The sequence below is a fragment of the Hyla sarda genome, chromosome 2, assembly GCF_029499605.1.
Source record: "Hyla sarda isolate aHylSar1 chromosome 2, aHylSar1.hap1, whole genome shotgun sequence".
Taxonomy (NCBI): Eukaryota; Metazoa; Chordata; class Amphibia; order Anura; family Hylidae; genus Hyla; species Hyla sarda.
This window is the reverse complement of record NC_079190.1, coordinates 411,680,634-411,708,377: the sequence shown is the minus strand read 5'-3', so window position 1 is coordinate 411,708,377 and position 27,744 is coordinate 411,680,634. Positions and strand designations below refer to the sequence as shown.

The 27,744-nt window shown below is 39.0% G+C and overlaps 1 protein-coding gene across 2 annotated transcripts in view; it reads left to right on the top strand.

The window, feature by feature from the left end:
* Positions 1-27,744, top strand: part of NLGN4X (neuroligin 4 X-linked) — a 381,836-nt gene that overhangs the window by 116,855 nt on the left and 237,237 nt on the right. For both annotated transcript variants that reach the window (XM_056558849.1, XM_056558850.1), the window contains exon 2: positions 16,114-16,871. In XM_056558849.1, the coding sequence (XP_056414824.1) occupies positions 16,400-16,871 (472 nt within the window). In that variant the 5' untranslated portion in view covers positions 16,114-16,399. The remainder of the gene's footprint in view (positions 1-16,113; positions 16,872-27,744) is intronic.

The following is a 27,744-nucleotide window of genomic DNA, read 5'->3' as shown; positions in this document are numbered from 1 at the left end:
ACAGGTTTTGATAAATCTTCCCCTATATCTATTACTCACCTATTCATAACTGCTATCATTGACTAGACTATTTTTTCATTATGGATAAGCCCCTCACATTAGTCTGCTTTGCTGCCATCGGATCTATCATGGTTTCAAACTATGCCCCTATATTGCTCACACTATCCAATCTGCCTCCTATACAGTGCTCTGAATGAGACCCTATTGGATACCCCACACACAGACCATCTCAGACAGACTTTCACTAAATATTTTGATAGAAATCATACAAATGAAGTGGCTATATCTATTGTGTGGGAGGCTCGTAAGGCCTTCATTCGAAGAGAATTGATACCTCTAGGATCTATATGCAAAAAAACAACACAAGTTTCTACCTTCAAACATTACACACATGGGGACAAAGGCTCAAAACTGATGATATATATGTAGAGATAGAGAGCATAAAATGTAAACTGAAAGTCATACTGTATGTCCCAAACAGGAGTCCCTGTTCCTGTACTGGATTTTTTCAAAGTAAATGTACAAAATATCAGATTTGGATAAATCCAATATTATTTGGTAAATTCGGTACAAATATGATTAGTTCCAAATCAATCTGCTATTCTCTTACCGATATCAATTTTTCTTATGTTTTTTCATCATGCCCTCAATTTCTGTCTGTATAATTCTTACTATTTTTCTCTAGTTATTTTGCTGTAGCCCCCATAAGAATGTTCAGTATATATTTTCTTATTCATCTCTTTCAATTCTGTTTCTAAGATGCTATATACGGCACTGACCTTGTCTAAAGACTATCCTCTTGTCTTTTCTTTTTATTGTTCCCTGGAAACTTTTATTCAGAATAACATTCCTCACCAAGCAGTGCATCTTCCTGTTTATTGGACTCCTGTGTATCATTCTCAGTGATACATTTACTTATGTGAAATAAACAGGCCCTCCTTTTTAAAATGGTAGCTCGTAGGGACCGTCCACTTTAAGTAACTTTCCATTCTAATGTTTTATTGACTCAGCCCTAACTTGCCTTGTTGGCAACTCTGCTGCATATACTATTGTGTCCTGTTGGCATCAGGGATAACAGATGCCTTAATTGGCTTGGATAAATGTATCCCTAGGTTTAAAACCATTTGACTTGCAGAAATAATTAGCATAAAACCTTTATTTCTTGGTCATCCCTTTAGTTTCTTAAATATGTGGCTTAGGTAAATACTGTAAGGGTCATCCAATATACATTAGGGGGACCGGCAGTCCTGTTGAAATCAGTGGTGAAAATGTTAAGTTGATAGGGACCTTTACTGATGGAGCGTCTGGGGATCATGACTTTGTATGACTGAATACAATGGGGGAAATACATTGTGTGCTGATTTTCTGGCACATTTTGTTCAAGCTAGTTTAAGTGATCAGATCAGACAGATGAGTATCCCTCACTTTTTATTTAAAAAAAGTTATTTAACCGGTTGCCGTCTAAGGACAAGCCTGCTCATCCTGAGACGGCAAGCAGTGTATGGCGTGGGCCCCCGACTAAAGCCTGTGTCATACCGACTGACTCCCAGATGATTCCTGTAACTGGGGGCCGCCGTTAATAGCCGATATGCGGTAATTGCCACGGATGGCTATTAACCCTTTAGATTGCTGCTGTCAAAGCTGACAGTAGTTTCTAAAGGGACCTTTAACTGCACCCTGGAGGTGTAGTGGGGTGGATCGCCCCCCGCATTGTAATCGCAGGGGGCAATCCACTTATGAGGTAGCCCGAGGGCTTACCTCACGTCCTGTGACTGCTTCTGCACTGAGAATGTTAAGGCCTGGCAGGATCAGGCTTTATCAATCGAGCGCAGAGCACACAGATTAATGTGGTTCTATGCAACCAGATTATTTATGAGGAATCTACTGATTCATCCTAAAAGTCCCCTAAGGGGACAATTTTTTTTTTTTTTAAACACCAGTTAACCCCTTCCATATTAAAAGTTTTAATCATCCCCCTTTTCCTAAATTCCATATAAAAATATGTAACCATATTAAAAATAAACAAATGTGGTATCACTGCGTGCATAAATGTCAAAACTATAAAAATATAATGTTAATTAAACCGCACGGTCAATGGTGTACACGTAAAAAAAATTACACAGTCCAGAATTGCGTATTTTTGATCACTTTGTATACCTTAAAAAAAATTATGAAAAGCGATCAAAAAGTCCCATCAAAACAAAAATGGTGCCAATAAAAACTTCAGATCACGGCACAAAAAATTAGCCCTCATACATGCTTGTATATGGAAAAATTTCAAAGTTGTAGGGGTCAGAAGATGACAATTTTACACATACTAATTTTGGTGCATGTAGTTATAATTTTTTAAAAGTAGTAAAATAAAATAAAACCTATATAAATTAGACTTGTAATCGTATGGACCTACAGAATAAAGAATTGGTGTCATTTTTACCGAAAAGTGCACTGCATAGAATCGGAAGCCCCCAAAATTACAAAATGGCATTTTTTTTTCCAATTTTGCCCTAAAAATATTTGTTTTCTAGTTGTGCTGTAAATTTTGTGGTGGAATGATTGATATCATTACAAAGTACAATTGGTGGCACAAAATAAAAGCCCTCATATGGGTCTGTATGTGCAAAATTGAAAGCATTATGATTTTTAGAAGGTAATGAGGGAAAAACGAAAGTGCAAAAACTGAAAAATCCTGCAGGGGTATTTAGTGCATTGGCAAGTTTTTGTGATCTTTACTGTTTACCTATTATTTTTGTTCATGCATTAATTGTATTATTAGTAGCAGTGGTTCAAGGAACTACATGGTTGTCAAGTTTAGGTAAATATAGGCTTGTTATAAAAATAACAACAATGAACATTTCCTTTTACAATGTTAATGTAGCGAAAATCTACAAATTTTAAAAATTTTAGAAGTGATCATTAAATGATTTCAGAATTTAATATATTTTTATTAGCTCAGAATGTTCTCTTCTCTGATATAATAAAATGCTTGTTGAACTGAGTTTATTAGTGTAATATCGGGGTAATTTATTTATGATAATAAAGTAATGGCCTGATTCATTAAACTTCAGAACATACTGATCTGAGAGGCTGTTGGTTAAGCATTAATAAACTAGATAAAATTAATAAACCACATTGGCTATCTTCCTATCTAATATATATATATATATATATATATATATATATATATATATATATATATATATATATATATACCTTTTTTATGTTTGGCTTTGCCGAATGTAAATGCATTATGTCATCATACAGTTCAGTAATGTGAGTTGGCTTTATAGTTTATGAGAAGCCGTGTTTGTTAGGTGATGGTTTCCTGTTATTTGGCACTATTGTTTGGGTTCTACTTTAAGTGGAAAATGTAAGGTATGTGCTAGGGCAACTCTTTAACTGATGAAATATTAGAGCAATACAACAAAAAAATCAACATCACTCGCAAGGGAATACAAGAAAGAGTTTTTTTTGGAACTAGAATCAGCTTGACTTTCTGGAGCCAGTTTTTTCCTGGAATACCCCTTTAAGGGTCTTGCTTCTTTGTTATGTTATGTGTATGTAGGGTTGGGGAAGAAGGTAGAAGATGGAGATACAATTTATGATAAAGATCAGTGGAGTATACTGAGACATTTGGAGGGGTGGAATGGAGGATGCTGGAACATTTGTTCATGATATCAGCTCCTTTTACCAAGGGGTATATGTATCACATTTAGAAAGAATAGGGGGGAAATTAACAAAACCTGTGCAGAGGAAAAGTGGAGCAGTTGCCCATAGAAACCAATCAGATTGCTTCTGATTTTTTAATTTTAAAAAGGCCTCTAAATAAAGTGATCTGATTGGTTGCTATGGGCAACTGATCCACTTTTCCTCTGCACAGGTTCTTTATTATGGCTTCTGGATCACAGAAGCGTTCAGTCTATTTACATTCATGTAGAAAGAATAAAAAAAGAAAGAAACACACCAAGAATTATTGGAATCAAATAAACATCGTATGTGAATGTAATGATGAGCAAAAGGATACATTTATTGTGGCAAACTAAACTATGCAATTGAAAGGCGGCTCTAGGACCCAGCTGGCGTGACTTTAGCTTGAATACAAGATGAACAAAAGTTGGGCAAAGAGACATACAGCAGATTTGCCCACAGATGTTTCAGCTAGGCCTGTAGATCTTGTACTCTTGTATGATGTCAAAGATGAACTCACCATAAATGCTCGATTGGTGATAAGTTTTATGACCATGCAGGCTATGAAAGTGTTGCAATCTGGCACAGACAATCCTGGGAAATCCTTGCTGTCTGCATTGTCCTGATGGAAAATACCAGTTGTACACTCTACCATGAGAGGCAATACGGGTGGCCACAGGATGCCCTGCACATATTGCTCTTACTGTCCCTTGTATCCCTATTAGAAGTGCCCTACTGTGATATCTGATGGCTTCCCAGATCAATACACCACAGTTGGGGCAGTGAGTTACTCCACAGCATAGGTTGGATTGAAGGCATCCTTTAAACTGTCCATCAGTGGATCCCAAACAGAACCTGGATTTGTTTCTAAAGACTATTACTGTCCCTCATAGACGTCTGACAGGTAAGTTAAGGTCTTTGGGTTTGGAAATTTTAGTTTGTAACTGGATTGAACACTGGCTCATGGATCGTACCCAGAGAGTGGTGGTCAATGATTCGTACTCTGATTGGTCCCCGGTTATTAGTGGTGTACCCCAAGGTTCAGTACTGGGACCGCTGTTGTTTAATTTATTTATCAATGATATAGAGGATGGTATTGACAGCTCTGTTTCTATCTTTGCAGATGACACCAAGCTTTGTAGCACGGTACAGTCTATAGAGGATGTGCATAAGTTACAAGATGACTTGGATAGACTAAGTGTCTGGGCATCCACTTGGCAAATGAGGTTCAATGTGGATAAATGTAAAGTTATGCATCTGGGTACTAATAACCTGCATGCATCGTATGTCTTAGGGGGGATTAAACTGGCAGAGTCACTGGTAGAGAAGGATCTGGGTGTACTTGTAGATCACAGACTACAGAATAGCATGCAATGTCAGGCTGCTGCTTCCAAAGCCGGCAGGATATTGTCATGTATCAAAAGAGGCATGGACTCAAGGGACAGGGACATAATACTCCCCCTTTATAAAGCATTGGTACGGCCTCACCTGGAATATGCTGTTCAGTTTTGGTCACCTGTCCATAAAAGGGACACTGCGGAGTTGGAAAGGGTGCAGAGACGCGCGACTAAACTAATATGGGGCATGGAACATCTTAGCTATGAGGAGCGATTAAAGGAGTTACAATTGTTTAGTCTTGAGAAGAGACGTTTAAGGGGGGATATGATAAACGTATATAAGTATATTAATGGCCCATACAAAAAATATGGAGAAAAACTGTTCCAGGTTAAACCCCCCCAAAGGACGAGGGGGCACTCCCTCCGTCTGGAGAAGAAAAAGTTTAGTCTCAAGGGGCGACACGCCTTCTTTACCGTGAGGACTGTGAATTTATGGAACGGTCTACCTCAGGAACTGGTCACAGCAGGAACAATTAACAGCTTTAAAACAGGATTAGATACATTCCTGGAACAAAATAAGATTAATGCTTATGAAGAAATATAAAATCTCATCCCTTCCCCAATATCGCGCCACATCCCTACCCCTTAATTCCCTGGTTGAACTTGATGGACATATGTCTTTTTTCGACCGTACTAACTATGTAACTATGTAACAATGGGGTCGAGGTTTCTTGTTTACTACATCACGGTGACTGGATGTTAATGGTGTCTCTGGATGTTAATGGTGTCTTTGTCTAGATAGATAGATATGAGATAGATACATATGATATAGATAGATATAAGATAGATATAGATAGAAAGATAGACATGTGATAAATGAATAGATAGATAGGTAGTCCAATACAAAAGGCTGCACTTCCCAAACAAAACATTGTGTCTGAGTGCCTGCTGTGTCTGGTCCGGGTCAGGACCGCCAACAGTAGCAATCCAAAAGACAGCGGCACTACAATAGATGAACAAAAAGTGAAGTTTATTGCATACAAACGCGTGGCAATGTTTCTACTAGCTTACCCAGCTTGAAAATGGCTGGGTGAGCTAGGCGAAACGTCGCCACACGTTAGTATGCAATAAACTTCACTTTTTGTTCATCTATTGGAGTGCTGCTGTCTTTTGGATTGCTAGATAGATCGGTAGATAGATATGAGGTGGATAGATGGAAAGATATGAGATAGATAAATAATCCAAACAAAAACAATGGCTGCGAGAGGCTGCCAAAACGTTGCTACTGATGTTTGGTGAATAAAGCCACACATCCTTTCACCTTGACACTCGAGTGCTGCTATTTTTTTGTTTGGATGATCTGGGACTTTTCTTGGGACCAAGTCCATCTCTAGCGAGCACCTTACAGACCTTCCTTTAGTGCTGCCCGTATTTTCTTCAAACTAGATAGATCTGAGATAGATATATGGTTAGACATGAGATAGATAGATAGTTAGACATGAAATTAAAATGAGATCGCTAGATAATAGATAGAGCTAGGGATACCTTTATTTTGTTTACATAACCAATTATTGTGATGTATGTAAATAAATGAACCCCTTCCACATGATCTACAGTCAGATGGGCATGTGAAAAGCAAAAGATGCATTGCACCATCTGTTAAAATGATAGAAGTCCACATGTATCTTTGGATGTGCTGTGAAAACAGATGGAGCACTCTAAATAATCTGAACAGTAATCATTCCACACAGTGCTATTATACGGCTCCTGATAAATATTTTTTATTAAATCAGGAAATCTTAGTACAACATTGGTCTACTGCACATTGGAAAGAGTTCTGCTGCTGACTTCTTCAGAGAGGGAAGTGAAATAACTAAGTAATGGTAAATGCAATAAGTCTGTGTTTTGTTTTGGTCCTGGATCTACACTCGATATTTTAGTAACCACTAATGCTGAAACTGATGATAATGAACTGATAACCTTGCAGTGAGATGTGAGTTCTCTGAATGGAAGATATAGTACTGCAAAGAAGAGCTTTGAAAATGATATAAAGGACTGCTAGAGAAAGGGAAGCTAGTATCGTTACTGTTAAGCATTTTGAGTTATATAGTAAGTTTGAAGGTCACAGCAGAAGTAGTTGAACTCCAGTGATAGATGTCTTAGTCAACACTGTGAGCATAGCAGAGCTGCAATCTTTTATGGGGAGAAACTTTAGTCTAGACATTGCTTCAAGTCTAATAAAAGGGAGCGAAGAATACAAACTGAAATCTTTTAATATTGAGTAAATAACATATGTAAGTGTATTATCATAGTTAGAACTTTTAATTGATTAGTAGAATTTCTACAGACATTTTTGTAGCTATTTTAGTTTTTTGATCAAATTCTTAACTTCCTTTTTAATAAATATGGTGAAAAGTAATTTTTCTAACAGGACTGCATTCAGAGAGTTCCCAAGTATATAGCAAAAGCACTTATAGAGGTGAACATTTTTGATGCTTTGCCCTTTAAAGACACAGCCCATTTTGGACTTCAGAAGGCAGACAATTTTTATATCTAAATTTTAGTTTTTCCTCCTTGCCTTTTAAGAGCCGTGACTTGGGCATATTATTTTTCCATCCACAGACCCATATGAGGGCTTGTTTTTTACAAGACCAATTGTGCTTTGTAATGACACTTTTAATTTTTTTACCATTTAATGTATGGCACAATGAACAACTATTATTTAAGGGGAGAAATTTGTGCATTTATGCAGTGCAATTACAGTAAAACTGAACATGTTTATTTTATTTCCCCGGTCAATATGATTAAAGTGATATCTATCTTTGTTTCTATAATTGTACTGCTTAATAAAAAAAAGGTATTCTTTTGTATGACAATGAGTATGCTTAAAATTTACCTCTTCTGAGGTCTAAAAGTTTCTATATATACATGGGGCTGTATGAGAGCTTATTGTTCATGCTGTGATCTGTTGTTTTTGTCCTCTTTTGGCATATATATATATATATATATATATATATATATATATATATATATATATTTAACAACAAAAAAACTGAATGTTGTAATTACTTTTTTCCCACATTTTTTATGTCCCCGCAGGGGTCTAATTATAGCAATCTTTTGATTGATTGCTATTACTTTACAGCTCCAGTGATTGCTTCATGTCACAACTAAGACCTGGTATTTCAAAGACTGACATACCATCATAGCTGTTTTCAAAACACAGACTTCAAAACTTCTGACTTGAGGAAATGTTCTTGTGGGATGGACCATGTTTAGCTGGTCTTGTGTGAAGTTTTTAGGATCCTGCATTCTTATGGGACAGTACTAAGTGTCTGTACTTAGCCTTTACCTTTACATATGATTAAAACATACCTGTCAGAATCCCCCCCCCCCCCCCAAAAAAAAGACAGCCTTGTCCATGAGTTATCTCTTTTTCATGACTCAAGGACAAGCGTGATGCTGCTGCAGGACTGGTTAGTGTCCCAATATGTTATGGGTTCTTTATTAAATATAAAAAAAAATGTAAACAACCATATTACAAAAGATCTTCAATTTTCATCAGTAACAACATATAAAAAGATATTGGATCTGAAAGTGCCCATTTAAGCTTTCTACTTATTTATTTATTTATTTATTACTTACTGCTTTATTTAGAAGGTTATTACTCCCCCTTGTCCCAACTCTTTAAACCATGTTAACTACCATAGAGTGTTGTTTGTATTTTGTTGTACTGTTCTATATTTTGTTGTACTGTGGCTTAAATACCCTCTAAAAGGAAGTATGATTATGGCATTATTGTGAGTTGACAAACCAGATATTGTTACGTTTCAAGAGGCCCATATTCAACACTCTCATGTACCTTGCATGTTCTGATTCCCATACACAAACTGGTTCCTTTCTATTCATTCTTTGGCCTTCGGAGGAGTTATTCTGGTGGTGCATTGGAATCTATTTCTTGTTTTCTCTGGCCCTCTAAAACACACATCATTTTAACTAAAGCTGTGCGTAATCAACTTCTCCTGGAGTAATTTATCTTTGATTGTCTCTTAAAGCTTATAACCCTTATAGCAACAATTACACATAATATTCAATGGTGCACACATCACATTATAGACTCTATCATGTATCAAGAAGCCATATTGAGAGGATTGTGAAATATATTATTGGTGTTACAAGTTTCTGATCATACAGCTATATCTTTAACACTGTCCGTTCTCTATCCCCCACCTACGATGTAAATGAAGTCACTTAAAAACTTGATTATTTTTTTAATTTAGCACATGGCAGCAACAGAAAAATAATATGTTAAGAGCAAATGAGTCTAAAAACATTATTAGGTGAGCGTTGCTAGCACTGAGTGGCACCCTCTTTTGCATTCAGGACTGCCTTCATTCATTGTGGCATATTTTCTAAAAGGTGCTGGAAATATTCCTCATCATACAGTTGCTGCATATTTGTCGGCTGCACACACATGGAGAACATCTCCCATTCCACCAAATCCAAATCACCAAAATAGGTGCTCTATTGAAATAAGAGTTGGTTACTGTGGAGGCCAGCTTCACAAGGAAGTGTATATAAATTATTAATTTATGATATACTTTAGTTTTATTTAGTACTTTGCAACCAACAGATATAAACAAATGTGAACTTCGGACACTACCCACTGTGGCGTGCATTAGAAAGAAAATAGTTGCCAAGGGAAGCAACTCACACAATCTATGACAAATGTTAACTGCAGTTTTCTTGCTGTAATGCATCCATCATGTTGACAGTAATTTGTGGACATGAGTTACTTGATCTGCACTATCATTATTAAAATCAGCAGGGAAACCCACACTGTTTTTGAGGCTCACATTTTTTATTACTTAAAACAGATTATATTGCCGCCCTCCCATTTCGCAATTATCCCTAGTGCTTATAAATCAGTAAAATGTTAAGAGAAATATATATATATATATATATATATATATATATATATATATATATATATATTATATACGGTCATGGCCATAAATGTTGGCACCCTTGACATTTTTCAAGAAAAGGAAGTATTTCTCACAGAAAAGCATTGCAGGAACACATTGTCACGCCGAGCGCTCCGGGTCCCGCTGCTTCCCTGGAGCGCTTGCGGTGTGCCTCTGTATGCAGTGCTCCAGTCGGCACCGCTGACCGCGAGCGCTGCTTCCATGTCACCGGAGGGGACGCGATCCGAGACACGGGACGTACCCGCTCTCGAATCGCGCCCCGTGTCTCTCACCTGCCCCGTCCTCCTGCTCAGTCCCAGCGTGCACGGCCCACGCTCTCTAGGGCACACGCGCGCCGGGTCTCTCAGATTTAAAGGGCCAGTGCACCATTAATTGGTGCCTGGCCCAATTAGTTCCAAGCACTCCCTACACTATATAAACCCACTTCCCCTTCCTGTTCCTGCCGGATCTTGTTGCCTTGTGACCTGAGAAAGTGTTTCTGTGTGTTCCATTGCCTGTGTATCCAGACCCTTGCCATTGTCCCTGACTATGAACTGTTGCTGCCTGCCCAGACCTTCTGCTACGTCCGACCTTGCTCTTGCCTTGTCCTTGTGTACCGCGCCTGTCTCAGCTGTCAGTGAGGTTGAGTCGCTATCGGGTGGAATGACCTGGGGGTTACCTGCCACTGCAAGTCCATCCCGCTTTGCGGTGGGCTCTGGTGAAAACCAGTAACCCCTTAGATTCCGTTCCCCTGGTACAGCCCATGCCATCACCTCACTGACACAGAGGATCCACCACCCGTGTCCTCCCCGCTTACCAGTCCGGATCCTGACACACATGTTTTGCTATACACATGTTTATTCCCTTTGTGTGCATTGGAACTAAACCAAAAAATGGAGGAAAAAATTCAAATTGGACATAATGTCACACCAAACTCCAAAAATGGGCTGGACAAAATTATTGGCACCCTTAACTTAATATTTGGTTGCACACCCTTTGGAAAAAGTAACTGAAATCAGTCACTTCCTATAACCATCAATAAGCTTCTTACACCTCTCAGCATGAATGTTGAACCACTCTTCCTTTGCAAACTTCTCCAGGTCTCTCTTATTGGAAGGGCGCCTTTTCCCAACAGCAATTTTAAGATCTCTCCATAGGTGTTCAATGGGATTTAGATCTGGACTCATTGCTGCCCACTTCAGAACTCTCCAGTGCTTTGTGGCCATTCATTTCTGGGTGCTTTTTGACATATATTTGGGGTCATTGTACTGCTGGAAGACCCAAGATTTCGGACGCAAACCCAGCTTTCTGACACTGGGCTGTACAGTGCGACTCAAAATCCATTGGTAATCCTCAGATTTCATGATGCCTTGCACACATTCCAGGCACCCAATGCCAGAGGCAGCAAAACAACCCCAAAACATCATTGAACCTCGACCATATTTCACTCTACGTACTGTGTTTTTTTCTTTGTAGGCCTCATTCTGTTTTCGGTAAACAGTAGAAGGATGTTCTTTACCAAAAAGCTCTATCTTGGTCTCATCTGTCCACAAGATGTTTTCCCAGAAGGATTTTTGCTTTCTCAAGTTAATTTTGGCAAAATGTAGTCTTGCTTTTTTATGTCTCTGTGTCAGCAGTGGGGTCCTCCTGGGTCTCCTGCCATAGCATATAATTTCATTTAAATGTGGATGGATAATTTGTGCAGACACTGATGCTCCCTGAGCCTGCAGGACAGCTTGAATATCTTTGGAACTTGTGTGGGGCTGCTTATCCACCATCCAGACTATCCTGCCTTGACACCTTTCATCAATTTCTCTCTTCCGTCCATGCCCAGGGAGATTAGCTGCAGTGCCTGGGTTGCAAACTTTGTCATAATGTTGCACACTGTGGACAAAGGCATATCTAGATCTCTGGAAATGGACTTATAACCTTGAGATTGTTGATATTTTTCAAAATTTGGGTTCTCAAGTCCTTAGACAGTTCTCTTCTCCTTGTTCTGTTGTCAATGCTTAGTGTGGCACACACAGACACATAATACAAAGACTAAGTGGACTTCTCTTTTTTTTATATGCTTTCAGGTGTGATTTTTATATTGCCCACACCTGTTTCTTGCCCCAATTGAGTTTAAAGGAGCATCACATGCTTGAAACAATCTTATTTTTTCACAATTTTGAAAGGGTGCCATTAATTTTGTCCAGACCATTTTTGGAGTTTGGTGTGACATTATGACCACTTTTCTTTTTTTCCTACATTTTTTGGTTTAGTTCCAATACACACAAAGGGAGTAAACATGTGTATAGCAAAACATGTGTTACTGCAATCCTTTTCTGTACTTATGTATATATATATATATATATATATATATATATTTTTTTTTTTTTTTTTATTTTTTTTTAAATCAGCAGCCAGGACCTAGGGTTAATGCCGGGCATCACTGATCGGGCTGATTCCCGGCATCAAAGTTGATTGCAGTGTCTAATCGAGATGTCCCAATAGGCTGAGAGGACAACAAGAGGGCACTTACCTGGCTCCTTGCCGTCCGATCGGTGATCTATTGCTCCAAGCCTGCCATGCAGGCTGGAGCAGCAGAGCACCGATAGCACTGTTCAATGCTATGATATGGCATAGCATTGATCAGTATATGCAATCAGAAGATTGCATGGTATAGAAAAAATAGTGGCTAAAAATGGCAAAAAAAAACAGTAAAAACTATACAAAAAAGTTAATAAACGTGAATAAGCCCCTCCCCTATTAAATGTTTGAATCACCCCCATTTCCCTTTTTTTTTTTATAAAATAATATAATAAAAAATAAAAATAATTGTATGTGGTACCACCGCATGCGTAAATGTCCAAACTATTAAAATATAAGGGTAGCTAAAATGCACGATCAATGGCATGTGAAAAATTACCAAAGTCCAAAATTGTGCATTTTTGGTCACATCATATATCATAAAAATATTAATAAAAAGCAATAAAAAAGTCCCATCAAAACAAAAATGGTACCAATGGCTCTCATATAGCCCTGTATTTGGAATAAATAAAAAAGTTATATGGGTGAGAATATGACAATTAAAAAAACAAACGCTTCCAACCCCCTGAGCCACCTTCATCATGGACTGATCATCATTTTTTTTAAGTAGTAAAATAAAACAAAACCTTCATAAATTGGGTATCTTTGTCACCATTTGGACCTACAAAATAAAGATAAGGTGTAATTTTTACTGGCAAGTGCACTGCGTAGAAATGGAAGCTGTATAAAGTTGCACAAATATTTATTTTTTATTTCACCCAAAAATACTTTTTTTTGTTACTCCGCAGATTATGCAATAAAATAAGCAATGTTGTTGCAAAGTACAATTGGTGACGCAAAAAACAAGCCCTTATATGGGTCTGTAGGGGTAAAATTGAATGTGTTATGATTTTTATAAGGGGAGGTGGAAAAACCAAAAGTGCAAAAACGAAAATAGTTTTGAGTCCTTAACCCCTTAACGACGAGCGCCGTAAATGTATGTCCTGGTGAGGTGGTACTTAAGGCACCAGGACGTACATTTACTTCCTAAGCATAACCGCGAGCATTGGAGCGATGCCCGGATCATGCGTCAGGTCCCGGCTGCTGATCGCAGCCAGGGACCTGCCCGTAATGGCGGACACCCGCGATCCCGCGGATGTCCGCCATTAATCCCTCAGATGCCTGTGATCAATACAGATCATGGCATCTGCAGCATCGTAGTCACTGAAATGGATGATCGGATCGCCCGCAGCGCTGCCGCGGCGATCCGATCATCCAGCATGGCAGACAGCGGTCCCCTCACCTGGCTCCGCTGCCTTCCCGGCGTCTTCTGCTCTGATCTGCCTTCCCACAGACCAGAGCAGAAGATGACCGATAACCCTGATCAGTACTATGTCCTATACATAGCACTGAACAGGATTAGCAATTGAATGATTGCTATAAATAGTCCCCTATGGGGACTATTAAAGTGTAAAAATAAAAGTAAAAAAGTAAAAAAATTAAGTAAAAAAAACTGTGAAAAACCCCCTCCCCCAATAAAAACGTAAATTGTCCCATTTTCCCTATTTCAGCCCCAAAAAGTGTTAACATTATTTTTTATATACATATTTGGTATTACCGCGTGCATAAATATCTGAACTATTAAAATAAAATGTTAATGATACCATAGGGTTAACGGCGTGAATGTAAAAATAAAAAAGTCCAAAATAGATGCTTTTTTATAACATTTAATTCCCCCAAAAAATTTTTTAAAATGGATTAAAAGTTCTATACAAGAAAATAGCATATCAATTAAAAGTACAGATCACGGCACAAAAAAATGAGCCCTCATATCAACGCTTAAACGGAAAAATTAAAAAGTTATAGGTCTTCAAAATAGGGGGATTTTAAACATACTAATTTGGTGAAAACATTTGCGATTTTGTTTAAGCGCAACAGTCATAGAAAAGAATGTTATCATGTGTATCCTTTTAATCACATTCACCCAAAGAATAAAGAACACATGTAATTTTTATAGTAAATTGTACGGCGTGAAAACAAAACCTTCCAAAATTAGCAAAATTGCGGTTTTCTTTTTAATTTCACCACACAAATAGTATTTTTGGTTGCACCATACATTTAATGGTAAAGTGAGTGATGGCATTACAACGGACAACTGGTCGCACAAAAAGAAGCCCTAATACTAGTCTGTGGATGAAATTATAAAAGAGTTATGATTTTTTGAAGGCGAGGAGGAAAAAACAAAAATGTAAAAATTAATTGCGTCCTTAAGGGGATAAGGGGTTAAAGGAACAGGATATACCTAACATAAGAAACACAGTTAACAAATGCCATGTTACCATGGTGACCCATTACCACAGTGTATAGTTCAACTCTGTCTAACCATTTTGATGCCGCAGTCAATGTTGAACATGGCATCTAAGGAGTTAAAGTGTCATATCACAGAAAATAAATGCTTTTATATGTAATCTTCGCTGCAGATTATGTTATAAAATAAGTGATGTCATTACAAAGTACAATTGGTGATGCAAAAAACAAGCTCTAATATGGATCTGTAGGTGCAAAATTGAACGTGTTATGATTTTTAGAAGATGAGGAGGAAAAAACTAAAGTCCTTAAGGTGAAAATTGGCTGAGTCCGTAATGGGTTAAAAGAACAGGATATACCTAACATAAGAAACACAGTTAACAAATGTCATGTTGCCATTGTGACACATTAGCACATAAAATGTACATTAAAAAAAGTTTTTGATTCTGACAGTGCCCATTTATCTAGCCAAGATTGTAGTTAGCCCTGATCCTGACTCTTGAAGCAGGAGTCTGAATATTACAGTTTGCTCTTGCTGTGGATGATATTGAGCCAGTGTCATTTTTGCAATATAACATATAACAGTTGAGTTACAGTTAATAACTTGAAAACCTGGGGGGGAGATTTCTCAAAACCTGTGTAGAGGAAAAATCGTTCAGTTACCCATAGCAACCAATCAGATTGTGTCTTTAATTTTTAAAAAGGCCTGTGAAAAATCTAAGAAGCAATTTTGTTGCTATGGGAATTTGCACCACTTTCCCTTTGCACAGGTTTTAATAAACCTCCCCCTTGATGTTAAGATTTATTTCAGGAATAAGCTGTGGCTCTCTCTCTCTCTCTCTCTCTCTCTCTCTCTCTCTCTCTCTCTCTCTCTCTCTCTCTCTCTCTCCCTCCCTCCCTCCCTCCCTCTCTCCCTCTCTCTCTCCCTCTCTCTTTCTCTCTCTCTCTCTCCCTCTCTCTCTCTTTCTCTCTCTCTCCATATATATACATGTGCAAATACCTATGTAGTTTGGGGGAGATTTATCAAAAGCCGTGCAGAGGAAAGATTGCTGAGTTACCCATAGCACCCAATCAGATTGCATCTTTCATTTTTTAAAAGGCTTCTGAAAAATGGAAGAATCGATCTGATTGGTTGCTAAGTGCAACTCAACAAATTTTCCTCTGGACAGGTTTTAATAAATCTCCCCTATTGTCTTTTTAAATAAGTTATAAAAAGTATATTATTATTAATATTATTATTTATTTATTATTATTATGCATATATAAAATATTTATGTTTTTAAATATGCATGCTCTTTGTTTTGTAGGTTGGCGTGCAGCAACAGGATCCTTTTTAGAACACACAATGACTGAATTAAGCATATAGACTAGCATCGATGTCTGGAATAACATCCCAGTGATTATTTTGCTCTCTTGGAATGGGCTTTACAAAATCACTAATCTGGATTTTACAGATGGCAATTATGCAAATAAGGCAATAATTTCTGTGGCTTCTTTCACAGAGTGGAATTGTTCTATCCTGGCTGAAGTCATTTGTTTGTTGTTGTCCTCTCTGTCCGGGAGATCTCACCTTTGCTGATGTTGATGTAAACAATGTCGAGACCAAAGGGATTACTATGGTTGCCTTTGATCTTCACTCCTGTCTGTGTCATAGTAAACTCAAACTTGCTACTATGGATAACAGCCTTTACTATAAGATTTACAATAATTGATGGCCAAGCACAGCATCCAATTGTACTTACCAACTATGGTAAGATTCGTGGCACAAGAACAACCTTATCCATAGAAATTTTGGGACCTGTAGAGCAATATTTGGGAGTGCCCTATGCTGCACCACCAACTGGAGAGAGACGCTTCCAACCCCCTGAGCCACCTTCATCATGGACTGATATTCGGAATGCCACCCAGTTTGTAGCAGTGTGCCCACAATATTTGGATGAAAGATCTTTGCTGAATGATATGCTGCCTGCATGGTTTACTGCGAATATAGATACAGTTGCAAGCTATGTACAGCTTCAAAGTGAAGATTGCTTATACTTAAACATCTATGTGCCAACTGAAGATGGTAAGTCATATTTGCAAAATATTGCACAAGAAGGAGCAGCTATTTATTAATGTGTCTATCTATCTACTGCATCTATCACTATAACTCATAAAAACAAACATTTTGACATTGCCTTTTGTATTTTTCCAATGTTTACAAACCTATTGTGCATAGATAACTACAAAGTTATTTGTAGTAAATGCATTGTTCCCATTAACTGGTTTAGAGCAGAAATGACAATGTGTTTCATCACTTATTCTTCTTTCTTCATAGTTACGGTTTTTAAGAATTTGATTTTATTTTCATCATAAGACTTAAACTGAAAGAAAAGATCACTTTAGCCATCTTTTACATCAATGTTTAAAAGCCTATACCTTTTTACTTATGCTATTAAATGTAGATGTGGGCAGTTATTGGGAAGATGAGTTATCATTGGGGGGGGTCCAACTCAAAAGCCATGGAAGGAGCTGCATTGGTCTGTCAAGTGAAGGGCCATAGTCCTCTTGAATCTTTATCTAGGCACAGAGGTAGGTCCATACAGGCAATTGATCATTTTTCTGTAGCAGCATGTAAGGAGGGTGAGACTAAAATACCAGTGAACTGTACCAGATGTACCTCTGCTACATACTGTCATCCTCCTTTAAGATCATCTATGTTTGTGACAAATTGTCATACCATGTTATTGGTAACCTTCGTTCTTTATTTTCAGGAGCTTATCCGATGTATTGTGGTGTGTCTTTAGTTGTATACATATATTCATATGTTTTGCTACAGTTTATATGTATTTATAGCAATGTGGCAGCAGGACGGTATGCTTTTGGGCATGATACCTGCATTATTGAGAGACTGTAGCTGAGCTAATAAGAGAAGGGAAGTTGTGGATGAGGAGGGTATGTACTGCTGACTGGTTTGTGGAAAGTTTGAGCTGTGCAATTCCTTGCAGTGACAGCAAGGGTGGAGAAAGGACCACCAACTAGTGCACCAAGACCACAAGACTTCTGATACAAGAGTAGACTATACAGACTATTGGAAGCAACCTTAAGAGTAGCAACAAAGCGGTACTTGACTGAAGAAAAAAAACATTCTGGAGCAGGGCATGCACATGTAGGGACTGTGTGTATGGTTTACTCTTGAGCAGGGCCATCAAGTTTCAGATACTGTAATCTATATGTTCCGGGTCCAGGGGTAGACACTGAGTTAAAAATGCAATTGCCGCAACAGAACTGTAAAGTTGCAACCATTTATTAAAAACTGTGCCCTGTTGTAAGAACTGCCAAGCCTGTAAACCTTGTTTTTTTTTTGTAGTGACAATTAAGCCTACATACCTCAATTGAGTAAAGCCTTCTAGAGTTCATCTGCAGGGCCACAGAGGTTAAGCACCATTCCATTTACCTCTTTTATTTTACATTTACCAAGTGATCAGGGTACTTCAGGTTGGAACCCTCCAATCTTGATTGTAGATTGTGTTTTGCAATAAAAACTTCTTCATCATTTTTTTAAAATAACTGTTAGAGTTTTTTAATCCCTTAACGAAATTGGATGTAAATGCATGTCTTGTTGCCCTGGTACTTAATGCACCAGGACATACATTTACGTTCTGTACATGAAGCATGGTGGGTCCTGGCTCCTAGCAGAGGACCTGCCAGTAATGATGGACATTTGCTATCCTGCTGAATACTGATCAAGGCACTTAATGCAGTTGTGGTATATTTTAAGACTCCTCAGGCAACCTGCCCTAGGATTACAGGGCTCCGATCAGTCAAGATGGTCATTGGAGTTCTTCTCGCCTGCTCCACTGTCAGCTCTTTTGATCCCCTTGTATGGTCTGCCTTTTGACAGACTAAACAAGCAGATTGCCGATATTACTAATCAGTACTATCTCAATGTATAGCACTAAACAGTAACATCAATAGTGCTACAAATAGTTGCCAGTGGGTACTTAAAAATGTAAAGAAAAGTAGTTAATAGTTTTTAAAACTATAAATAGGCCTTCTCCAATAAAATTTGTATCACCCCTTTCCCCCTTTACAAATCAAAAAGTCAAATAAATAAACAAAAAAAATGTTAAACTATTTATAGACAATGAAAATGTTACTGTTTGTCCAAAATTGCAGATTTGTGGTCACATCACCTCCCAGAAAAATGGAATGAAAAGTTAGCAAAAAGTCAAATATTGGATAAATAAAAACTTCAATTCTGGTGCAAAAAATTAGCCCTCATACATTTGCTTATGCAGGAAAGCACAAAAATGATAGGGGTTAGAATAGAACACTTTTAAACAGACCAATTTTCTGATAAAAAAAGTTTTACTTTTTTTTAAAGTAATACAGTAACAGACAAACATATAAAGATGTATCATTGTAATCATAATGACCAACACAATAAAGATAACTTGTCAGTTTTACTATAAAGTGCACTTGCAAAATTGGGTTTTCTTTTCAATCCCCCTCCACCCCCCCCCCATAAGTAATCATTTTTTGTTGTGCTATAAATTGTATGGTAATATGTAGACTTGTGCACTAGAAAAATTTTCGTTTAATTTCGTTTCGTTTTTTCGTTTTGGAAAAAAATTTCGGTTCGGAAATATTTTCGGTTTAGATTTTTCGGATACATTCGGTATTCGGGTACATTCGGTAAATCTTTTTAGTCTTTTTTTGGACTTTAGTGATCCTAATAGATAATGGAGATACCTTTTTTATTAAAATTTTGCAGGGTATCATAAAAAAATCATAATAAAAAAGATACAGTGGTGATGGAAAAAATTGTATCTAACGAAATGTATCTTTTTTATTATGAAATGTTTATTCATTTTTAAACAGGGATCAATTTATGTGAGCGGGTAAAGCACTAAAAATGTAGCCGACAATAGTAAAAATGTAGTGTGTGCGTGTTTTTCACTTTTTTTTAAAACATTTTTTAGGTAGTACTACTACTCCCATCATGGAACACACTCTTCCATGATGGGAGTAGTAGTTACCTGTACTAATTGACAGATTGCAGGGGTCCCTTGCGATCCTCTTGTATAATGTATAGATGCGCCGGCTGCTCTTCTATGGTCCCCTGCACTCACGTATATATACACATATTCATATTTCCCGCAGAGCTGTGATTGGCCAGATGGTTCCAGCCAATCACAGCTCTCTGTGAGAAATAGGAATATGTGTATATATACGGCCGTGCAGGGGACCATAGGAGAGCGGCCGCCGCTTTCATACATTATACTGGAGGATCACAGCGGGCGTCAGGAGTGATACCTGCAGTGATCTTTCCTTTACTACAAGTACTAATACTCCCAACATGGAGCACACTCTGCTCCATGCTGGGAACTGTAGTACCTGTATTAATAGACAGATCGCAGCGGGTGTCAGAAGTTACACTCGCTGCCATATGTCTATTAATGCAGGTACTACAGCTCCCAGCATGGAGCAGAGTGTGCTCCATGTTGGGAGTATTAGTACCTGCAGTAAGGGACAGATCCCAGGGATGTCACTTCTCCTGACACCGCTGCGATCCTCCTGATGTCAATGTCGGGATCAGCTGTTCTCAGGGCTACAGAGCCGGGAGAACAGCTGACGCTGAGCCGTAGGTATACATCGTATATCTACTGCCCAGCAAGAACTTACAGTGAGCCTGCAATGTGTATACAGTATACACATTGCTGGCTCACTTAACCCCTTGCTGAGCTGTGCGCTATGCGCAAGCCCAGCAAGGGAAGAGTTAACTTACACTGCTGGACAGTGTAGGTTAACCCTTTGTGCGGTATACACTTTATACAGCTATCTATAGATAGCTGTATACAGTGTATACAGAAGACGAAGTCCAGCTTACTTCCCTGAGTCCCGGGCCGGGTTCGTGTAGCTCCGCCCCCTAGTGATGACGTCATTAGGGGGCGGAGCTACAGAAGGGAACAAGGCTAGTTTATCTGAAGCTCTGTTCACATTGTACGTTTTGTATAATGTGAACAGACCCTTCTGGCAGTGTCTACCCAGACAGGGAGACTCCAGCTGTTGCTAAACTACAACTCCCAGCATGCCCAGACAGCCAAAGGCTGTCTGGGCATGCTGGGAGTTGTAGTTTTGCACCAATTGGTGGCTCCCTGTTTGGGTAGACATTGCATCATGGGTGCTCTCCCCAGCGGACAGCGCCAAAAATGTCATAACCAATTTTTTGTGTTTTTTTTTCTTCTCGTTTCAGATCCGTGTATGCAGAGGATTACTGCGGATTCGATGGATTACGGCGGATTATTTTTTTTTCCCTTTAATAAAATGGTTAACGAGGGCTGTGGGGGAGTGTTTTTTTAAATAAAATAATTTTTTCAATGTGTTGTGTTTTTTTTTAATTTTTATAAAATTTTCAGGGTTAGTAGCGGAAGCTGTCTTATTGACGGAATCCATTACTAGGCCAGGGCTTAGTGCTAGCCCCAAAAACAGCTAGCGCTAACCCCCAATTATTACCCCGGTACCCACCGCCACAGGGGTGCCGGGAAGAGCCGGTACCAACAGGCCCGGAGCATCAAAAATGGCGCTCCTGGACCTAGGCGGTAACAGGCTGGCGTTATTTAGGCTGGGGAGGGCCAGTAACAATGGTCCTCACCCACCCTGGTAACGTCAGGCTGTTGCTGTTTGGTTGGTATTGTGCTGAGAATGAAAATACGGGGAACCCTATGCGTTTTTTTTTTTAATTTAAATAAAAAAATTTAAAAAAAAAACGCATAGGGTTCCCCGTATTTTCATTCTCAGCCAGATACCAACCAAACAGCAACAGCCTGACGTTACCAGGGTGGGCGAGGACCATTGTTACTGGCCCTCCCCAGCCTACATAACGCCAGCCTGTTACCGCCTAGGCCCAGGAGCGCCATTTTGACGCTCCAGGCCTGTTGGTACCGGCTCTTCCCGGCACCCCTGTGGCGGTGGGTACCGGGGTAATAATTGGGGGTTAGCGCTAGCTGTTTTTGGGGCTAGCACTAAGCCCTGGCCTAGTAATGGATTCCGTCAATAAGACAGCGTCCACTACTAACCTTGAAAATTCAATGAAAAAAAAAAAAAAACACAACACATTGGAAAAATTATTTTATTTAAAAAAACACTCCCCCACAGCCCTCGTTAACCATTTTATTAAAGGAAAAAATAAATAATCCGCCGTAATCCATCGAATCCGCAGTAATCCTCTGCATACACGGATCTGAAACGAGAAGAAAAAAACACAAAAAATTGGTTATGACATTTTTGGCGCTGTCCGCTGGGGAGAGCACCCATGATGCAATGTCTACCCAAACAGGGAGCCACCAATTGGTGCAAAACTATAACTCCCAGCATGCCCAGACAGCCTTTGGCTGTCTGGGCATGCTGGGAGTTGTAGTTTAGCAACAGCTGGAGTCTCCCTGTCTGGGTAGACACTGCCAGAAGGGTCTGTTCACATTATACAAAACGTACAATGTGAACAGAGCTTCAGATTAATTAGCCTTGTTCCCTTCTGTAGCTCCGCCCCTAATGACGTCATCACTAGGGGGCGGAGCTACACGAACCCCGCCCGGGACTCGAGGGAAGTAAGCTGGACTTCGTCTTCTGTATACACTGTATACAGCTATCTATAGATAGCTGTATACAGTGTATACCGCCCAAAGGGTTAACCTACACTGTCCAGCAGTGTAAGTTAACTCTTCCCTTGCTGGGCTTGCGCATAGCGCACAGCTCAGCAAGGGGTTAAGTGAGCCAGCAATGTGTATACTGTATACACATTGCAGGCTCACTGTAAGTTCTTGCTGGGCAGTAGATATACGATGTATACCTACGGCTCAGCGTCAGCTGTTCTCCTGGCTCTGTAGCCCTGAGAACAGCTGATCCCGACATTCACATAAGGACGATCGCAGGGGGTGTCAGGAGAAGTGACATCCCTGGGATCTGTCCCTTACTGCAGGTACTAATACTCCCAACATGGAGCACACTCTGCTCCATGCTGGGAGCTGTAGTACCTGCATTAATAGACATATGGCAGCGAGTGTAACTTCTGACACCCGCTGCGATCTGTCTATTAATACAGGTACTACAGTTCCCAGCATGGAGCAGAGTGTGCTCCATGTTGGGAGTATTAGTACTTGTAGTAAAGGAAAGATCACTGCAGGTATCACTCCTGACGCCCGCTGCGATCCTCCAGTATAATGTATGAATGCGGCGACCGCTCTTCTATGGACCCCTGCACGGCCGTATATATACACATATTCCTATTTCTCACAGAGAGCTGTGATTGGCTGGAACCATCTGGCCAATCACAGCTCTGCGGGAAATATGAATATGTGTACATATACGTGAGTGCAGGGGACCATAGAAGAGCAGCCGCCGCATCTATACATTATACAAGAGGATCGCAAGGGACCCCTGCAATCTGTCAATTAGTACAGGTAACTACTACTCCCATCATGGAAGAGTGTGTTCCATGATGGGAGTAGTAGTACTACCTAAAAAATGTTTTTAAAAAAAGTGAAAAACACACACACACTACATTTTCATTATTGTCGGCTACATTTTTAGTGCTTTACCCGCTCACATAAATTGATCCCTGTTTAAAAATGAATAAACATTTCATAATAAAAATGATACATTTCATTAGATACAATTTTTTCCATCACCACTGTATCTTTTTTATTATGATTTTTTTATGATACCCTACGAAATTTTTATAAAAAAGGTATCTCCACAATTTTTTAGGATCGCTAAAGTCCAAAAAAAGAATAAAAAGATTTACAGAATGTACCCGAAAAATCAAACTATATTCGTTCGTTTTCAGAAATAACGAATGTATTCGTTACTTTGCTATTCGTATTATCGTGGCTATTCGGGAATGTTCAAAATATGTTTTCGTGCATTCGGATCGGTCCGAATGCACGAAAACTGTAAAATTCGTTAATTTAGACATTCGTGCCGAACCGAAGTGCACATGTCTAGTAATATGAAAGATGTCATTCTGAAGTAAAATTGGTTGCACAAAAATTAAGCCTCCATATGGATCTTTGGATGGAAATATTAAAACATTTTGTTTCTTAAAAGGTGAGGAGGCAAAACAAAAAATGAAAAAAATTATCCCTTCCCGCTATAGGACGTATGCATATGTCCAAGCATCCAACACGTTCGGGCATTTGGATGCATGCATACGTCCTAGCGATCTCCGACACTGCCGCGGGCAGGGCAGGGGATCGGCGGCAGGACCCTGCTGTTAATCACAGCCGGAGTCCCGCCGCAGCTGCCGGAGCTGCGATCGCGCCGCTCCCGGCAGCATTAACCCCCTAGATGCCGTGATCAATCCTGATCAATCAATCGTATCGTGGCGCCGCCGTCGGTGAACAGGGGGAGAACGCTCCCCCTGTTCACCGACGGCGGCGCCACGATACGATCACGGGTCACCATTGGTTGCTATGGCAGCAGGAGGTCAGATCATGACCTCCTATATGCCTGCTATGGAAGCCTGTGAGATCCAGCCACAGGCTGGATCGCACAGGCTGTAGTGTATGCAGCCGATCAGGTCATACTGGGTGCAGTACAAATGTATTGCAGCATAGTATAACCTGTAAAAAATAAAATAAAAAGTTCTTCAATAAGTATGAAGTGTAAAAAAAATTAATAAATAAATGCCTTCCCAATTAAAGCCCTGTATTATCACCAAAAAAGTTCAAAAACACAAATCATATACATAATAATATAGCTATAAAACTATAATGCAAATTTTCCCACACGGTGAACGCCGTAAAGAAAAACATCAGAAAAAGTGCAAAATTCACCACTTTTGGTACAAATAGCGGAATAAAAAAGATCAAAAGGTAGCACGTAGCACAAAAATGATACCAATAAAAAGTAAAGCTCATCCCGCAAAAAATAAGCCCTTTTTAAATGGTAAAACTCCTACAATTGTCACCATAAAATGGCCACCAATAATGCAAAATTCATGCAAAATTGTATAAATTTTATTAATAATCTAACCACAATTAACAATAACAAAAGGAAGGACAGACAACCCCACCCCTAAAAAACATATACCCCAGAATCGGCACTGGTACCCTGGTCCTGATTATAAATAGATGGTAAATAACAGGAACACTGCTCAAAAATATGTGTATCCCCCTTTACATCGGTACGGCAATGTTTACATCAATGCAGAATCAGGTATAAAGAATAAATATATATCCATCATACATTACCTGTAGTAGGCATGTTCCCACAGGCCATCCAGGGACACCGTGCACCCTCAACAGATGTCGTTTCGTGGTTAACAACCATAATTATGACCATTCTGTTTTGGTTTTGTTGCAGACTATTACTAAAGAAAGAATATTTGGAATGTGTGATATTTTATCTAGATTAGTAAAATTTTGTTTTTGTAAGAATCTGTTTGGATACTTTTATTAGGAGATATAACTTCTCTATTGGCTGTAGTTCATTCTGCCAAATAACTGATAATTGCCAAAGTCAAGTTTCAGTTTTACTTAAAGGTCAAGAAAACTTTTTGTCATTACCATATTTTGTTTATCACTTGTTGACAATTTAATGATGTATTTCAATCCTATACTTTTCTTCAATCTCACTAAATTGCCAAAATATAAGACTTGAGAGTCGTGAGATTCAAGATGTGCACTACAGGTATAATTTCAGGTACTAAACTCTCAATGTACATTTAAAAGGACTACATTTAACATCTATGTACATACAAATGAATTTGTTTTTACTTCCATAGGCTCAGTATTTTTAACCAAAACCAGGAGTGGAACCAACACAGAAAAAGGTGCAAATATTTCCATTCAGTGTTGGTTTGACTATTGGTCATGGTTACAAATACTGTGCCAGACATTGCCATGTGCCGTGTGCAAATTAAGAAAATAACACATATACATAATTTCTAACATTGAATGAAAGACTTATTCAGTATTAAGCACAGACACAAGGAAGGGGGGGGGGGGGTGATACATAAAAACTTTGAGCCATAAAAAAGACAGTTTTAACTAACTAGACAGTTTGAGCTTTAAAGCGTACCTATCATAGTGCAAAAAAAATAAAAGAAAAAAGTGATATGTTACTCAGGACCCAATCCTGATCATGTGCATATAATTTTTATGTGTCGCGGACCTATATATCCAGAGATATTAGCATTTATCTGCTGGTGAGTTACTTTTTTCATTGTGCAGGCTGGAGGGGGCGTGTCAGTCTGTCTCCCTCACAGGAGCAAGCCTGGGCAGTCAGCCAATCAGTACTCTCTACTCTGTAACCCTTTCCTCTGTGGTTTTATGCTGTGTCATGTGTCAGAGGAAGATACTTGGAGCTTGCCTGCAGTAATCAGAAGACATTATGGTGAATTCATAACAGGATAAAATTTATAAATATAAGAATAGATCTTTATAAAATTAGTGCAAGGATTTTTTTAGATAAAAGTACAGCATTTTTATGAATACATGTTCTATCTATTTTATCTTCTCCTAGTAAAGCTGGATGCTAATCAGCATAGCTGTCACTATGTGTGTCATTCATATTTCACAGACTCCTGAATATCTGATCAACTTCTTCGTCATTCAGGAGTCCGAGAAAGCTTTGACTATTTCAGCATGCTGGGAGTTGTAGTTTAGTAACAACTGAAGCTGCAATGTTTGTAAATAACTGTGTTAGAGCAGTGTTGCCTCCAGCTGTTGTAAAACTACAGCTCCCAGCATGTCCACACATCCTTTATCTGTAGTTCTGCATACACAATAGAAATCTCCTATACTGGATACCGGTATGCTTTATGGCCGGTATCCAGTATGCTGTAAAATCTAGACTAGTCTGTCTGGCTAAAAGACAGGCGACCCCTAGTGGCGGCTATTTTGAGCTTGAATTTCAGGTGAAAATGTAATTTTTTTTTAACAGGTGTATAATGTGAAATGTCATATTATAATGAGTCCTGCAATATATGAGAAGTTTTTAACAATGACAGTGCCTCTTTAACAATTTAACAGTTTAACAATGCATCACATTTATAACAATGTCCCAGGCTGTTTAAACTGCTACTGCATCTTTTTGATTGTCTACTTTAAGTTTGCATCTCCCATAAGTTGTTTTCAGCACATTTTTGGCACAATTTTGGCCCCTTAAGCCATACAAATTTTCACAACATCCTTCCAGCTATGTCAAGCAAGGTGAAAAGATGTATAAAGAGTAAGAGTGTGTAAAATGCATTGAAAATGTGGAGTAGGTCATTTTTTGGCACAAATCTCACCAGATTTTGCCATAGACATCCCCCCCCCTCCCACTGAGTCTCAGACACCCATGTGTTGGGGACTATTTTAGACTTTTACAGGTGGCAGTTTACACAACCATTTAACTTGGCTTCATACTATACAGATGCCCAAACCTAGAGATGGCCATACACAGTAGACTAACTTTGGGCAAAGCTGATGATTTTGGGCACTAGGTCTTTGTCCACCATTCATTTATTTGTATATAACTAGTGGCTTTAGAAGGAGCGTGGCCTTCTATAACATCTATAAGAGCTTCAGATCATCATGTGATTGCCTACATGAATTATTGCCAAACCTTAGCAATCTATAAGGGGCCCACACAGGTGTATTATGGCAACTTTGTTGTGTTGGTATTACAAATGCAAGTCCCGGACTGACTTCAAGTTAAATGGGTACTCCAGTGAAAATCTGGACTTTTTTTCTGCCAATCCCTCAGTCTCTGGAATCGCTGTCCCGGTCTTTGCTGACATCCTCTTCCTGCTTCTACAGCCCAACACCAACAGTGCAGCATATCAGAATCATTGGCTGCAGCTGTGTCCTGCCTCAGCCAGGGACTAGCTGAGTGGCTATGTGGCATATTGGCCCGGGCACCAGGAAGGATACTGACAGTCAAGGCCCAATATGTCATATTGCTGCTCAGCC